At 40.6% G+C, this 18598-nt stretch overlaps 1 protein-coding gene across 1 annotated transcript in view; it reads left to right on the top strand.

Moving 5' to 3' along the window:
• Positions 1 to 225: 225 nt before the first annotated feature.
• The window catches only part of CLDN16 (claudin 16), a 111523-nt gene continuing 93150 nt past the window's right edge, over positions 226 to 18598 (top strand). The window contains exons 1-2 of the mRNA XM_073673102.1: positions 226 to 369; positions 9646 to 9748. Of these exons, the coding sequence (XP_073529203.1) occupies positions 226 to 369; positions 9646 to 9748 (247 nt within the window). The remainder of the gene's footprint in view (positions 370 to 9645; positions 9749 to 18598) is intronic.

Here is an 18598-nt window from a genome sequence, read left to right as displayed (position 1 = left end):
TTGTGAACTATGCTTCCATTTCCTTCTCAACCTCGAAATCTCATGACTAAGGTGACTGGCTGTTGCCTACATCTTGTAATCTGTACCCTTCTTGCTGTCGTAGAGCTTCTTACGCAGTCTCCTTCTTAAAAGTAATCTTTTTGGTGTGGGACACAGCAACCATTATACCCTGCAAAGTTTTATCCTAATCTTTCATCTGTCACCCAATGTATTTAGTCTAATATTATGGACACCTCAAGTGCCGGTTTTGGCATAGTGAGGAACCTATCACAATACATTGGCTTTTTTCTTGCATTTGTGTCTGCCGGATTTCTTATTGTGGCCACTTGGACTGATTGTTGGATGGAAAACGCAGATGACTCCCTGGAGGTAAGACATAATAATACTCATCTAAAACTGGAAATAATCAACTTGGTTTTTCATAACGGAGAGTAATTCTTTATAAAAGTCACTAGATGACGTGCAGTGAATACAACATTTTCTAAATATATACTGCCAAGAAATTACCGTAGGTAATAAAGTGCATGTAATTTATCTGTGTTATTATAGATTAAAGTCCATTCATTTTTTTGCATCATGAGTTATGTGGTCTTAAATATAAGAACTAATAAAACCCAAATCCTGTCTATCAGTGTAATTGTATGGCTGTCAGGCCTATGAGGAGTACTGACATTTCTTTAAAAGTACAGCTTTCATTAGAGTGCATTTTTAATAAAATGTTTTTTAAAAATATTTCTTCACAAAATATGGCATTTTTTGCTGAATTTACTATAATAAATAAGTAAAGGAAAACTTTATTTTGTCTAAAAATTTCATTACATTGCCAAATTATACAGGGGGTGAAGGTTTCAAAAATACTAAAAATGTCTCCTAAAGTAAGAAAATGTTGAAGATAATTATTTGGATGTCACATGGTGATATAGAAAAGTTTACTTTAAATTTAATCTACATAAACCTTAGCTGATTGATGCAGTGTATGGCAGAACAAGTCTCCCTGGGCAATTGTATATAACTTTGGCTAAGGATATGTGCACACAGTGTATTTTTCATACAGATTCCACCTGGAATCCTCTTGAAAAAGCGCAGAAAAACTGCCGCAAAAAAATAGCATGATGTACAGCAGTTCAAAAACGACATTGCTGTGCACAAATTCAGTCATTTGTTCCTTTTTTAACTGTTTCAGGGTTCAGAAACCATAAAACGGTTAAAAGAAGTAGCATCTTCATTTTTCAGATGGTTTACGCCAAGAAGCAGCTCGCTGGTTGCAGATTAAATTATTGAAAAAAGACGCTAGTGGAACAGCCACCACAAAAGAAAGACCACCAGTGAAACTGCTTAAAAAAAAGACCACCAACTGCGATGGCGTCTTAAAGGCGTACAGTGCATATATCTTTAGGGTGGTTTTACACGCAGGTTTGGTTTAAAAAAGTACCACTACAGTTTTTTGAGCCAAAGCCAGACATCCCAATCCAAAGGAATGGGATATACAGTATAAAGCATCTCCTGCTGAATCCATTACCGGTTTTGGCTTAAAAACTGCAATTTCTGATGAAAAAATAATTCTTAGAGAACCTTAATTATTCTTAGGGTGCTCTACTCAACCCTTTTAGGAAAAATACAACATTTTTGAATTTTTCTTCTTTTCTTGTGTTTTTGTGGCCAAAACACTGCAGCAAGATATTAGCTACTAGTTAATAGGAAACTAATTAACAGAGAGTCAGATAAAGTGTAAATGAACACGAAACAGCTGTTATCCAGTGCTACACCATGTAACTCTCTCCCATAATATGGGCATATTTTGGAAATAAAGGATGTTTTTTATGCAGCTTGGTGAGTGCCCTAAGATCTTCTCTCTTATTACTATTAATAGGAAACTATGAAACACAACACAGACATTGTATATTTGTGTTTTATGTGCCTTTACTAGAATTTTTGGAATTTTTATTAATACATAGTAAGCTCTTGGTATGGTATTTTTTCTCCGCTGGATTTCCAAAGAAAACTAAAATATGAAAATAAACACGTCAATACTATCTGACAAAAAAAGACATTCAATAAAAGCTTGTAAAAACCTATGTTTGAAGGTAGCATTATAAAGAAAAAAAATATTCCTAATTGGATCATTTCCCTGAATCTTTTTAAAATTAATTATAAATGTATATATTTTTGAAAGTAAAATAAATGTCTAGGACATTTTTTGAATGCTGTCATTAATGCCTTAAAGGGATTAACTGGAATAATGATCTATGAGTAGGGTAAGATATTAAGATCAGATCGGTCCGGGTCAGACACGTTGCACCACCAACGATCTGCTGTTATCGGTTGCAGTACCAGTTGGATGGAAACAGTGCACTGTTCTGGAACAGCATGGATCCTTCCTTTTTAGCTTAGTTGCCCCTCTCAGGCCCTGAAACTTATCTCTCATTCACTTTAATTGATGACAAGGTGCACCAAGTCTGACAATGTAGGGAACCGCACTATTCTGGCTCTACACATTGTTTTCATTCAGCCACTACCGGAACATATAAGAGCTGTTTATTTAGGGTGCTGAGTGTAGATTCTGGACAACCCCTTTTATATCACCTCTTTGGGTAGGGAGTTCCAAAGTTTGGGCACTGTTCAAGTGAAGAACAGTTTCTTCTATTGACAGCAGGACTTTTTCTTCTCCGTACATAATTTGTGTACTCCACTGCATTTATAGACACAAAATTTTGTTGCAAATTTTTGGACTATATATAACATTTCAGTATTTATGATATGATGCAAGTATCTGAATTGGTTTTAAAGCCTACAGCAACAAATAACAGCCCAGTATGCTAGCATAGTAGAATTTTATCATAAATATAGCTACGAGTATTTTCTTCTCAATGTTAAAGAAGGGTTAAACAGAAAAGCAACATGGGCACTTTGTAAGCTAAATAAAATCAGAATGTCACTCTCCTTCGGTCTTCATTTATTTATCTATCCATCCATAATGTACAACAATGCTTTCAAAGGATATGATAATAATCAAAGAATGCTGAACTCTTGTTTTCTTAGTGAAACTCAGCTCCATAATCCAGAGAAAATATGAGATCACGTTTCAAAACAATGTTATATCCCGATGCAGGTCTTATCTACTTAATCAAAAAGGTTTTGCGGCTGTTGTTACAATATGGAACAAACCATGAGTTTCGCTGAAAATGCAGCATATTATTAGATTCACATTTTTAAGGCTTGTCTGTTACATTATAACCCCAAAATAATGTACTGAAATATTTTGGTAAATCCTTTCTCTTAGATCACTTTTTTCCTAATAAAAATTACAAATATCCTTTGTTTAAAGGTTTAGAAAGTCCAGAAAAATTAAATGAAAGATGGAAATGGATATATGAAGAAACTGCTTTGGTGATCATTTAAAGTTACTTTAGAAATGATCTTTCAGTGCAATTGGTCATTTCACTATACAAGAAAAAGTCACAGCACTCAAAACCACTCCAAATACCATTGTGTACAAAGTGCTATAGAAATCATATAAGGGCTGGAATCATCGATCCGTGTGTCTCCATATAACTCTATATACAGAACACGTCATAGCTTGACTTTTGGAGCATTCTCAGTTTCATTGTAATGTGTATGGGTATGAGAATATAAAAAAATACACTTGTGCAATATTTGCTAGATATGCTCATATTCGCAAAGCAAATATTGTGGCATTGCTTAGTTAGCACTATTTCCATATCTATTTCACAACAAAAATCAGTGGGGATTCTTTGGGTTGGGACACCCACCATAATTCTCCCTTTGGTATATGTATGAAATTTCTGTAAATCACACAGAACATTAGCTTGGTACTAGATTGATATACATTGTTTGGAAAAGTATTCCTTCCATTGTTACCCTATAGTTAATATAACATGTCTTTATTACAATCTAAAGCTGCTCTAAGCCAGTACATTATTAACATTCAAAGTTGCAAAAATCCTTTATGAGAGTTAGATAAATATGAGTGCATTCCTAAATTATTTGACCCCTTTGTTCTTGGTGGAGAAGTCTTAGTGCAATCACTCACCAAAGTTAGACATAGTATTCTGATAACTAGAAGTTACCATTCATGATAGGTTAGAACTTCTAGATGTACTGAGGCCCCACCAATTGCCATAAGGGATGGTCAGGCATGTGCATTGGTGCTCCATTCATTTTCTATGATACTGCGGAATGTAGTCGAGAAAAAAATGGAGTGGCAGTGTACATGTTTGACATAGCCATCTTGTTTTAGCAGTTGGTTCCCCAACAATCTAGAAATTATCGCCTATCCATCTTTCTGGAATAACCCTTTAAAAAATATATATTATATATTTATTAATAAAATTATATATACATAATGAATAACACCTTTGTAAATATAGATTTTAGTAACAACACTTGGTGGTGAAACTGTATTCTTTACAGACTTGTACTCAGTTTAGGAAATTTTGGAATCCTCTATTCAAACCAGAGACCTGGGCAAAGTGTAGCTCGTGGTCCACATGCAGTACTTTGGCTGTTCTGGTGTGGCCCGTGGACCGGGGCAGCCAAAAAGGCTTGATGCAGTGGCATGCCAAACCACGCGGCCACCTGGAGTCTCACTTTCACTGAATTCTGAATCTTCAGGATGCAGATACTGGTGAAAAGAATGATGGAACAGGAATCCGTCAGCCCCCTCTTACATAATTGAACCTGTCCATCTGACAGTGCAGCAGGCATGATGACATCAATACATCGCATCAGCTATGCCTCAGTACACATTGCAGACCGGAACAGCGAGGGAATGAGGACAGGTGAGTACATAGTGGCAAGCTGTGGGGAAATAATACTGTGTAAGTGGGCTGTATAGGGACATAATACTGTGCAAGCAGGCTGTGTGGAGACATAATACTGTGCAATGGGGCTGTGTGGGGATATGATTCTGTGCAAGGGGGCTGTATAAGGGAATAATACTGTGCAAGGGGGCTGGTGGGGATATAATATTGTGCAAGGGGGCTGAATGGGGCATAATACTGTATGAGGGGCTATGTGGGGAAATATCATATCGTGCAAGGGTGCTAAGTAGGGAAATATATTGTGCAAGGAGGCTTTATAGAAACATCATTCTGTATAGGGATTTAACACTATGTAAAGGGACTGTGTGAGGGTACATCATACTGTTTGAGGGGCCTTGAGGGGACACTATACTGTGTAAGAGAGCTTTGTGGGGACATCATACTGTTTAAGGTGGCTGTGTGTGGGCATCATACTGCGTGGGGTACTCTGTGTGGTAACATCCTGTGTGAGGGGACATCATACTGTTTAAAGGGCTGTGAGGGGACATCATACTGAGTGGGGGGACTGTGAGGGCATCATATTGTGTTAGGAGCTGTTGATGAAGGTAAAAGGACTGATTAATAGGAGCAGTATGATTTACTGCATTTTATAAATTCTATAAAAAACAGTAAATTATATGATTTTGATTAGTTGCTAAGAATACAAGTTACAATAAACCCTATCATAACATGCATTAGCTGCGAGTCGACAGATTTAATTCTGCTCAATATTAAGTGATGAAAATTAATATAAAACTATAATAATGAGCAGAATTAAGTTCAGCCTCCTCAACAATCACAGTGCCTAATGTGACCACTTGGGAAAATTAATCGGCCACCTCTTTTCTTTAGGGTTCTGGTTTTGGCCATATTTATTATAATTTTTTTTATTGAAAAATCAACGATGATATTGCCTAAGTAGGTGTTCAATCATATCAGCAAAGCTTATGATGTAGTTAAAACTGGAGATGCGTTTGTGTATAATAGATGTCAGAATAATGTCAGAATATTTTTGTGTGATGTCATCATTCTTCTTAAAGGGGATGAACAGGATTTTAAAAACATTTCTTACAAAAACATTACCACACCTGTTCGTAGGTTATGTATTGGATTGCAGCTCCGTCCCATTCATTTCAATGGCTCTAAGCTTCAGTACCAGACAGACCTCCTGGACAGATGTGATGTGTTTCTGGAAAAAAGCAGCCATGTTTTTCCAAACCTATTTTACCCTTTATGTCCTAAATTGTTTCTCAAAGCTTTATCAAAATAATTCTCGAGTGAACTCAAATAAATTAGAAATGTTTTTCCTTTGTGGCATAAATGCGTAAAATTTTAGTGACGCAAACAGAAAACATCTGAAAAATGCACAAATAAGCAAAAGGTATAATAATAATGATGATGATGATAATGAAATGAAGTCTACAACAGTAGTTATGTCTGAAAAAGAAAAAAATAGTAACCTTTCTGCTGTAGACAAAGGCACCTTTAGAAGGTCTTGGGTGTAACAATCTCATTACTGGGTTCTTAGTTAATGACAGCTAATTTTCTCACGTCTCTGGGAGTCGAAACAGTGCCAAACCCTCCGAGAGCAGGCCTTAGGCATTAATATGTGATAGAGTGGGTTTCCTTTCCTGCTGAATGACCTCAGAGACTTTTTACTATGTACATGCAAGTAAATGACCCATAGCTGTGCAGCTCCTGCTGAGTTATTAAACTCCAGTACATCACAACTCTCGAGGGTGGAAAGAAGTTTGCAGAATGTTCAGCCACCAACGTATTCCGCCAGTTACCTATTATATTTACAGTACTAATCTCATCAAGGTGCTAGGTTCTGTTTGTGCTCATTTGCTGCAGTAAGCAATATGAATATTGATTATATAGAGTAGCATGGTACACCAGGGAGACATTATTTAATACACCTGCTACGAAGGGATTTATAAAATGTGATGCATTCAGGCAGCACAGTCATTATGAAGAATATCTAGCAACAGGACACATATTAAAACAGAGGCCTGCACTGCTTGTTGCATATTTTTCCATCATGGCGACTGCTGTTTCTAAATTAGTATTAAAAACCTGCCATACTGGCAGATTAATATTTAAAGAAACTGTGAAAATTATAATTGCAAAAGATGGATATGTTTTGCATCAGAAGTTATAAAAAGGTTAAAATGAGTATGGGGGTCATATATTAAAATAGATTCATGCTATGCATTGATACAAGTGGGATTTTAAGTTGCACAATAACTGGGTATTTTTAAAGGGGCTTCATTTCCCTATTAGATTCCATACACAATAAAGGTAAAAATGTGCGTTACTCCCATACGTTAAATAATCTGTGGAAAGGGGGCACAATTCAGACTGAGACTGATCACATCCCTATTTTACACATGTCTGGCATGAAGTTTTGTTGGACTCAAAGTATCACATGAAAGGAAGTAAGGTGAAAATGACCTAAGGGTTAGGGTTGGCGACTCGGAAACCTGGTCCTTTAAAACAATTCTGTCAACGAGGTTTCACAATACAAATTCCATATATTAATAACCTCTTGAAAATTTTTCTTTTTTCGCTTTAGCTAAAAAATTTTCCTTTCTTTTAAAGAGTCATACATTTTTATTTTTCCAACAACATAACCATACCACATTTTTAACAGATGAGTTGTAGTTTTGAATGGCATTATTCGTTTAACCATATAATGTAAAAAAAAAAAAAACTGCAAGTGCGGTAGAATTGAAAAGAAACAGCAATTTAACAATTGTTTTTTAAGTTCCCTTTTTCAGTAAAAATGACAAGTTGAAGGGGTTGTCTGGTCTAAAATGATGTCTGCAGGCACTGTGCTCTGCGGGGATTCACAGGTTTCTGAGCCGGGAACGGAGGTTATGAATGCATTATACATTCTCCCATCCAGAAACCAACAAGTGGGCGCATCCTTGCTCCATACACTTGTATTGGCAAGGCTGCGCCCACTGGATGGCCGCACCCACTGGATGGCCTTGTCACTAGACGAGCAAAGCCTCACTCCATACAAACGTATGGAGCGAGGCCACGCCCACTAGTCGGATTCTGGCCGGGAGTATGCATAACAAATACATTCCCCCCGTCCCGGCTCAGAAATTGGCGAATCTCCGCAGTGCACAGTGCATGTGCTGGGGGATTCATAAGTCTGTAGTCACACAGAGTAACTGCTGACCTATCAAATTAGACCGGACAACCCCTTTAATTTTGTTCTAAAAGTCAATATGAATATGCTGAAACCAAACTTTTTTTTCATGTTTTACTACTTAAAAAAAAGCTAAAAAATAAACTGTCAATAAAGAGAAATTGGTTTGTTTGATCATATTTTAAAAGCTATAACTTTTTTTGATTTTTCAGTGAATATCAATAGAGCTGTATGATGGCTTATTTTATTGTGTGATGAGCTGTAGTTTAGAGTGGTTCTACTCTGGGGTTTTTATAACCTTCTTATTTCGGTTTATTCCATTATTTGGGAGGCAAAGTAACCCAAAAACAGTAATTCTGCCATTTTTTTTAGAGACCCAACATATGAGATAAATATGATATTTTGTCTTTATGGACAATTATGTATGGCGAGATACTAAGTATGTTATTTTTTATGTGTTACATTTTGTTATTTAGGTTTCAGTAACAGGGGTGTGATTTGTAAATTTTATATTTTGGAATTTTATTTCAAAAAAAGGAACTGTTATTACTATTTTTATTAATACCCCCGATGGGACTAGATCCTTTGAACCTGCAGTTTGCATTGTGAAATGAAGTGACAGATCTGCAGACAAACATGTTTTGGTCTCTGGGGTGTCCAGATGTGGAGGGTTCTTTAGTAGAATCTTGGGCTTCTGATGCATGGAGTAATATAAGGAATACTGTTCTATTGATACTGTGCTATGTTTTTTTGCAGGCACTACAGTTTGGTACTATACTATAATACTTTATGTCTAACTACTTTTTATGTACACTATTCCAGTTATGGAGAATCTGCTGCCCTTACCACAAGTAGGTTTTAAAAAGTGCTGGACTTGTGAAGAAGTTCCTGATGGGTGTCTCTCTTCTGGCTTTTATTAAGGAGAGACCTCTTAATCAATTCAAACCTAGTGGGAAGGAGCTGGAAGAGGTCTAGCCTGTTGACCCTTTTTTTGCTGAAACCAAAACTTTTCTCTTGCTTTCTTGGAAATGTTGTAGTGTTTTAGAGGAAAACATAGTTTATTCACATAGCCTGTTGCTATTTCATACTTCTTGTGGTTAGCACACCATGAATCGGCTAATAGGTTTTCTTTAAATAAAAACTCAGTTCTACGAATAGAATTACTATCATTTCAGAAAAAATATTACAATTTGAGAGTCCTCAGTGGTTATATCTTTTAATGGCTAACTAAAAAGATGGTAATAAATAGCAAGCTTTCCAGACTGCTCAGGTCTCTTCATCAGGCACAGCATAAGGCCACGTTCACACATTCAGTATTTGGTCAGTATTTCTTTCACATCAGTATTTTTAACCCAAAACCAGGCGTGGGTGATAAATACAGAAGTGGTGACGTGTTTTTATTATACTTTTCCTTTGATTGTTCCATTCCTGATTTTGGCTTACAAATACTGATGTAAAATACTGCCGAAATACTGAACGTGTGATCAAGGCCTTAAGAGTCACATGTTTATACACAACAGGACAGGAAATAGTGCAGTAAATAAAACAAGTGACGTGAACTCAAACTAACCTTATAAGAAGTATAATAATGTTAATTGATTTCTTTGATTGACAAAGGAAAATAAAAAGCTGAAATATTAAAGGCCTATTGTATTTTTGTTATAGGTGAGTACCAAGTGCCGTGGTCTTTGGTGGGAATGTGTCACCAACGTATTTGACGGAATCACAACCTGTGATGAATATGACTCCATATATGCAGAACACCCATGTACGTATTGCTAAGATATGGACAAAATGCAGGGTTTTTTTCAGTAGCTTTCCTCATATATCTTAAAGCAATCTTCTACCTTTTTGGTAAATGTGTCTATATATTTCAAATGCATTTATATAACAACATATGTCCTTTTTATGCAATATAGCAGTAATATAGCACTACAATAAGTATATAACAAAGAAAGGCCTAGGAATGGAAAAGCCCCCTATTGAAGTGAACAAAAAAACAAATAAAATCAATAAATCTTTATTTTATATGATAAGCATAAAACAAATATCATTTAAAAGATGCCTCTTATAAGGGTCACAGATATAGACAGTGTCTCACATATTAACAGACAGACAAAAGTGACAAAACGGGGGCATGGTACGTGGAACAAAAGTCCTACATCAGAGACCACAGAAAATCCACCATAGCACAAATGAAGGGACTATGCTGACAGATAAATGTATACGATCGTGCAATAATAGAGAGCAGGTTTAGTACAGCAACCTTTACCTTAATGCAGCACTAAGTAGAAAAAAAGAACAACCAGGGAGCCCATAGGGTGGATAGGCCTTATGACAACTTAGAGAGTGGGAGTGAAGTGGTTAAATGTAGTGATGAGCTAGTATGTTCGGTTAACCCTTTCGGTGAGTATGCTCGGGCGAGTACCGAGTATCTTCAGCGTACTCGGTGATATGTTTGAATCACTTAAGAAACAAGCATTCCTCACATGTATTAAAGCTGTCAAACAGTCGCAAATCATGAGAACGGGAGTGATTCAAACATATCACTGAGTACGCTGAAGATACTCGGTACTCGCCCGAGCATACTCGCCGAAAGGGTTAACCGAACATACTCGCTCAGCATTAGTTAAATGGTTTGAAAATAAGAATAGGGTGGATCTTGTGGTGTATGTGCAGGGAGTCTAATGGGTGGGGGCAGGGTTAAGGAGAGATATTTAATGGGAAGGGAGGAATCTTACTGTCTCTTCTTCCTGGATCCAGCTGCCCAGCTGCCCTTCCTCTTTTTTTCTTGTCTTTTATAAAAAAAAAAAGAAATGCATTTCTGTCACAACAGCGGGGAGATAGGTCTGGGTTAGGGGCTGGTCATGTGATGGCCTTTGATGGGAAGGCACTATCAGGGTATGGTGGCTTCTGTTATGGGCCAAGGTATCTTGCGGGCGTAGGTCCTGCAAAGTTAGGGGCATTGTGTTATTAATACCTCACTCTCTGGGCTGGTACGGGCGGCCAGGGAGAATATTTGTAAGGTTGTGGGTTATGCCTCTGTATCAGACCTACCAGCTGTTTAATTTCATATAATGCTTATATTGTTTAGAATGTTTGGGGTGCCAGGGTTGTGGGCGCCCCAAGTTGGTGTGTAATGTTTAATAAAGGCAGCTGTGGCCATTTTACCCAAGTCACAGGCAGTCATGTGTTTATTTCAGATATATCAGGTATAGTGGTAAAACTTATGGTTATAATTGGAACGACCAAAAAATCCCTCATTGACTTGTTATGTGTGACACAAAATTCTGTAAGATTATTATTATTGCACAATCGTATGCATTTATCTGTCGGCTTACTCCCTTCATTTGTGCTAGAGTGGATTTTCTGGTCACTGATTTAGGACTTTTGTTCCATGTACCATGCCCCCGTTTTACTCACATTTGTCAGTCTGTAGTATGTGACACACTGGCTATTTCTGTGTCCCTCACAAGATTCATCTTTTAAATGATACTTGTTTTATGCTTATCATATAAAATAAAGATTTTTTAATTTTATTAGGTTTTTTTTTGTTCACTTCAATGTTAGTCTTGTTTTTTTTCTATTCCTGGGTCATTTTTTTGTTGTTATTTCTAATGCATTGTCACTTTTCTAATCGCAGCACCTATGTTGGTATTCCGGTATTAGACCAGTATTGCTGGGTATTAGAGGTTATTGCAGGTAATTAGACCAGTGATCAGACTGGTGAAAGTTCAAGTCCATAGTATGCAATAAAATTTGGGAAAATGCAAAAAAAAAAAAAAAAAAAAATAGAAAAATGTTTTGCGACCAAAAATGCCGCATTTGTGCAAATACAAAAGTAATCAAAAAAAGTATGCATAATTGGTATCACCACATCGGGAACAACCCGAGCTATAACACTGTCCAAGTGGCATACCGCCAATGGCGGCAGACCACGCAGCCGCTATGGGGCTTGTGAATCAGGGGAACCCACTGCACCGCATCACTTTCAGCTGTATTGGCATCCTCATCCTGGATGCCAATACAGTTGAAAACAGAGATCGGAGAGGGAGCCATCAGCTGACTCTCCCTCTCCCATCATTCCTCGTCACCCATCTGAGCTCTGTGATGTCTCAGTGCAGAGGGCGCAATGACATCACTACTGCGCGCATTATTTGCTGAGCAATGCAGAGGGTCAGAAGACGTGCTGCAGAGACTCGAGCAGCAGGGAACGGGGAGAGGTATTTATTTATTTATTTTTAATGTGGGGCCCATAATACTGTATGGAGGTCTACATGGAACCTATTATAATGTATGGAGGTCTATATGGGACCCATAATACTGTCTGTAGCACTATATGGGACCCATAATATTGTATGGAGGATTATATGGGACCCATAATACTGTATAGAGGACTACATGGGGTACATAATAATGTATGGAGGACTATATGGGACCCGTTATACTGTATGGAGGACTACATGGGGCCCATGATAATGTATGGAGGACTATGTGGGAAGCATAATACTGTATGGAAGACTATATGGGGCCCATAATACTGTGTGGGGGAATATATGGGGCCGGCCAAAAATACTGTCTGTAGGACTATATGGGACCCATAGTACTGTATGGAGGATTATATGGGACCCATAATACTGTCTGTAGCACTATATGGGACCCATAATATTGTATGGAGGATTATATGGGACCCATAATACTGTATGGAGGACTACATGGGGCCCATAATAATGTATGGAGAACTATATGGGACCCATTATACTGTATGGAGGACTACATGGGGCCCATAATAATGTATGGAGGACTATATGGGGCCCATAATACTGTTTGGAGGACTATGTGGGGACCATTATACTGTATGTAGGACTATGTGGGGACCATAATACTGTTTGGAGGACTATGTGGGGACCATAATAATACAATATGGAGGACTGTCTGGGTGGTCCCATAATACTGTATGGAGGACTGTCTGGGGCCCATTATACTGTATGGAGAAATACATGGGGCCCGTTATACTGTATATGTGGTTAAAATGCGGGGCCATAATACTGTATGGAGGAATATGTGGTGCCCATTATACTATATGGAGGACTATGTGAGGCCCATTATACTATTTGGAGTGCTATGCCTATGTGGGGGCCGTTAAACTTTATGGAGGATTATATTAGGCCCATAATACTGTATGGAGGACTAAATGGGACCTATAATAATGTATCTAGGACTATATGGGACCAATAATAATGTATGTAGGACTATATGGGACCCAGAATACTGTATAGAGGACTATATGGTACCCATAATACTGTATGGAAGACTATGTGGGAAGCATAATACTGTATGGAAGACTATATGGGGTCCATAATACTGTATGGAGGACTATATGGGGCCAATAACACTGTATGAAGGACTATGTGGAGCCCATAATACTGTATGTAGTACTATATAGGACTATGTGGGGACTATAATACTGTTTGGAGTCCTATGTAGGGCCCATAATAATACTATATGGAGGACTGTCTGGGGCATATAATACTGTATGGAGAACTATCTGGGGCCCATTATACTATATGGAAAAATATGTGGGGCCCATTATACTGTATATGTGGTTAATATGCGGGGCCCATAATACTGTATGGAGGAATATGTGACACCGATTATACTATATGGAGGGCTATGTGGGGCCCATTATACTATTTGGAGGGCTATGTGGGGGCCATTATACTATATGGAGGGCTATGTGGGGGTCATTATACTATTTTGAGGGCTATGTGGGGCCATTAGACTACTTGGAGGGCTGTGTGGGGGCCATTTTACTGTTTGCAGGACTATATGGGGGCTGCTATACTGTTTGCAGGACTATGTTGGTGGCCATTATATTGTTTGCAGGACTATGTGGGGGCCATTGTACTGTTTGCAGGATTATGTGGGCGCCATTATACTGTATGGAGGGCTATATGGGGGCCATTATGCTGTATGAGAGCAATCATACAGTGTGAAAGTTTTTGTGGGGTCCATCATGTTGTGTAGAGGACTATGTAGGGGCCAATATGCTGTTTATAGGGCTGGGTTGGGGCCATTATACTGTTTGGAGGGCTATTGGGGCCATTATACAGTGTGGATGGTTATGTTGGGGCCATCATACTGAGTAGAGGGGTGTGGGGGCCATTATAATATATGGATGGTCCATTATACTGTATGGAGGGTTGTGTGGCAATCACAGTTGGTACATCATACTGTGTTGGGGTCATTATACTTTTCTGGGGGAGGGTTGTATAGTAAGGTCATCATGCCGTGTGTGTGGAGGGTATTGTGGAAGAATTCACTGTGGGGGTATAATTCTGTGTTTCGGGGGGGGGACACTGTTGTTGGCATCTTATTTTATGGGGCAATGAAAATGCAATCAAGGGGCTTCAATAGGAGAAAAATTACTTTGTAAGAGCTGCAAAGTTGTGAGATATGCTCTTCTGTGACCCTATTGTGTATTAATATTTTTTGGGGAGCGGACGACTCAATTAGAATTTCTGCTTTGGGGCCACATGATTTCTATGTACGCCTTTACACTGTGCTATTTTTAATTCAATAAACACTGTAAAAGAACAAATAAAAAATATGCCAGACACTGTTTTTCATAATACTGACACACCAAAATTGTAATAAAAAGTGATCAGAAAGTTATATATAAAAAAAATTGTATCACTAAAAATGCCATCTTATCTTGCAAAAAATAGGCCTCTATATGGCCCCTATATGATTACATCACAAGAACCAGACTATTGATCTGCACATGTGCTGCCTGTTCTCAGGAAAAGATCCTGTAACATGTTGACATGTATTTTTAGTAATGAGTTCATATTACTGACAATATAAATTTCTCCTGCAATGACTTAGTCAGGCCATTAGGGGTCAGCAAGAAACAAGTAAAGAAAAAGCCCGGGGATCTGTAAAATAGCCCGGGAAACACAGAACCAGGAAGAGCAGTGGGAGCGGTGTATGTCCCACGCGGGTCTGCTGTTGTAATCGCTCCAGGTCAAGAAAAGCTTGTGTTGATGCCGGTAGGGAAGCACAGGAAACTGAATGGTGTGGAGGTGATTCTGGAACCGGTGGGACGGTCAGAAGATACAAATAGCCTGATGATAGCCCGAACAGTGGCCATTGTGCAAGATGGAAGTGTACCAGTGAGATGTCTGAATCTGCCGAATCATGAGGTGACTCTGGCAGTGGGCACAAAGCTGGCTGATGTGTATGTGTGTGGTGAAGGAGTCATGACCAAAAGCCAGTTCACACTGTGGGCAGACTGTTGGAACGCCTGGACCCTGTCGATGCAGACGGCAGCTGAAGAATCCCCCATGCCCGAGTGGAATGGCAGAAAGATTATGGAAATTATGGGAGTGGATGAGTCCCAGTTGACTCCCGAACAGGCTTGCAGACTGGAGGCTGTGCTGTGGGAATATCAGGCTGCCTTCTCCAGGGGAGATGAAGACTTTGGTTGCACCAAGGCTGTGGAGCACGAGATACCCATGGGAAACACTCCCCCAATTCGGGAGAGATATCGCCAGATCCCACCGAGTCTTTATCAGGAGGTCAAAGGAATGCTGGCTTAGATGCTGGATAATGGGGTGAGCCGGCCGAGTCAAAGTCCTTGGGCTGCACCGGTCGTGCTGGTCCGGAAAAAGGATGGAACCATACGGTTTTCTGTTGATTACCGTAAGCTGAATGCGCACACAGTACGTGATTCCTACCCATTGCCTAGGATCGAGGAATCCCTGTCTGCCCTGGGAAAGGCAAAGTACTTCTCCACTCTTGACCTGGCCAGTGGCTACTGGCAGGTGCCAGTGGCAGCTCTAGATCGGCAGAAGACAGCATTCATCTTGCCAATGGGACTGTACGAATTTAATCGAATGCCCTTCGGACTGACTAATGCTCCAGGAACATTTCAGTGGTTAATGGAATACTTCTTGGGCGATTACAATTTAGAGTCCGTGTTGATTTATTTGGACGATGTGATTATATTCGGAGATTCGTTCGACGACCACCTGAAGAAGCTCCGGCAAGTGTCGCACTGACTGAGGGACAATGGACTTAAGATCAAGCCAAAGAAATGTCACTTGTTCCGGACACAGATCGAGTATCTGGGGCATGTAGTGTCGGCTGAGGGTGTGCGACCAGCACCGAGTAAAATTGAGGCCATTCAGGGGGGGCCCCTTCCCAAGACTGTGAGAGAAGTACGGGCGTTCCTTGGTTTAGCCAGATAGTACCGTCGGTTTGTGAAAGACTTTGCTAAGGTGGCTGACCAACTGAATGAGTTGTTGAGAGGGACAGCACAGGGGCCGAAGAATCAGCCGATTCGGTGGATGGACCGACTGCAACAGGCATTCGATTGGGTCAGGGCCGCGCTTGTACAGGCATCTTTATTGGCGTATGCTCGCTTTGACCAACCGTTCACCCTGTACACTGATGGAAGTCTCCATGGTCTGGGAGCCGTGTTAGCCCAAGAACAAGATGGGCGTGAGAGGGTCATCGCGTATGCTAGCCGGTCTCTACGGGACACCGAATGAAATCCGGACAATTACAGCTCGTTTGAGTATCTGGTTGGTTCTGAGATTCTCGTGATGACGGACAATAATCCGCTTGCGCACTTGGAAAACACTAAGCTGGGAGCCCTGGAGCTGAGATGGGTGGCGCGGATGTCCAAGTTTAATTACTGGATTCAGTTCCGTTCGGGTAAAGAGAACTCCAATGCTGACGCATTATCACCAGTGACCCGAGGCGCACCTGAGCATGGAGTGGATGAAGACCTCGAGGATACTGAGATCCCCGATTTGAGGTGATTGCCTGTGTTCGTGGACGTGGCACGTTCAAGCAGGGTGACGACACGGATCGCCACGTTGCTGGGCAAGACTCGTCAACAGTGGGCTGAGTTACAGGACGCAGACTCTGAACTATCACGAGTAAAGAAATGGCTGAGTCAAAAGTCCTGGCCCGACGGGAAAGCAAGAGCCTGGCTGGGTGCAGAAGGACAAAAGCTGCTAAGGCAGTGGGATCGATTGGCCATAGTTGAGGGGATACTGTACCGCTGGATCTACATAGCAGCGGAGCTGGGGTACTGTTGACAGGTAGTAATTCCAGCTTCAGTGGCTCCGGACATTGCCCAGGAAGCTCATACGCGGGGTGCACATTTCGGGCCTGAGAAGACTTACCGTTGGCTGCACCAGTACGTGTACACGCCTGGCTTAGAAGGAGTTGTGAGAAAGGTGTGTTGTAGGTGCCGGGCATGTGAACTGAATTAGTCCCCGGAGCAGAGGGCTCCTGTCCAGACAATCGTGACTTCTGCCCCACTGGAAGTGCTAATGGTGAATTATTTGTCAATTGGGTACGCCAGAAGTGGTCATCATTCATGTCTGGTCATGACTGATCACTTTACTAAGTTTGCCGTCCCCACCAAGGATCAGACTGCTAAGTCCGCAACAGAGGATGTAAGCATTTCATCCAGGTTTATGGGTGTCCTCAAAGGATGCATTCAGATCAAGGTGCTTGCTTCCAAGGTCAGCTCATAACGGAGTTGCTACAAGTCTATGGGATTCAGCAATCCCGGACAACGCCCTACCATCTGCAGGGAAATGGGGCTTGTGAACGGTTCAACCGAACCTTGCTCCAGATGCTGAGAACGCTTGAACAGAGGCAGAAGGAGCGATGGACTGAGTTCCTCCCAGAACTTATGTGGGCCTATAACAATTGGGTCCATACCACCACAGGATTCACTCCTTACGCAATGATATTCGGTCGGCCTGGGCGAGAGATCGAAGAACTGAGTCTCACTGTACCCGATGAACCAGAATATCGTACAGCCAGTGAGTGGGTCCAGGATCATCACCGAAGGTTGTGGGAAATCTACCGGTTAGTAAAAGACCGTGTGCAGGATCATCCCCACCGAAATTGGGGGCCGGTGGACCTAGATGAGTTCCGGGTGGGTGAAAAGGTGCTTGTGCGAGTCACGCGTCCGGGAGGGAAGTTGAGCAACAGGTGGGAGGATACGCCCTATACAGTAGTGGAAAGAGTATTCCCAGGGGGAAGTGTGTACACAGTGGTTCCCGAAGGGTACATTGGACCCCGTCACACAATGCACCGGAACTGGCTAAAAAGGTGTATGTCCGACACACCTGTCTGTCACCCTGAGTCACCTGCACCACCTACGGCGGTTGCACCGAGCAATGTTGAATGCGACTGTTGGAATGACTTCAGGGTGAGACCCTCGGACGTGCAGAGTCCAATAGCACCAATAGCGCCAGTTCCAGGTGTTCCAGATACTGCCCCTGATGTTACTGTTCCACTAGATGCAGTGGACCCTCCATCGAGCTCGGCAGGTACTGGTTTGCGGAGATCGGAGAGGAGCAAAGCTGGTGTCCCCCCTGATATGATATAATCCTGAGGAGTATGTGTTACATATGAGTGGTATGAAACCATTTGTCGGGACGCCAAATTGTAAGTTGGGTGGAGCCAATTTTTTTTTTAATAAATCCTTTATTTTAACACTAAACGACAAGTACAGTAACCAACACTGTCACTGTACTTATTATATATGTGACTGACATGTTTCTATCTATCTAATCTATGTGTGATG

This window comes from Phyllobates terribilis, unplaced genomic scaffold, assembly GCF_046119375.1.
Source record: "Phyllobates terribilis strain yellow unplaced genomic scaffold, ASM4611937v1 Scaffold_3__8_contigs__length_932513732, whole genome shotgun sequence".
NCBI lineage: Eukaryota > Metazoa > Chordata > Amphibia > Anura > Dendrobatidae > Phyllobates > Phyllobates terribilis.
The sequence above is the reverse complement of the archived record's forward strand: the minus strand, read 5'-3'. Positions and strand labels throughout refer to the sequence as shown.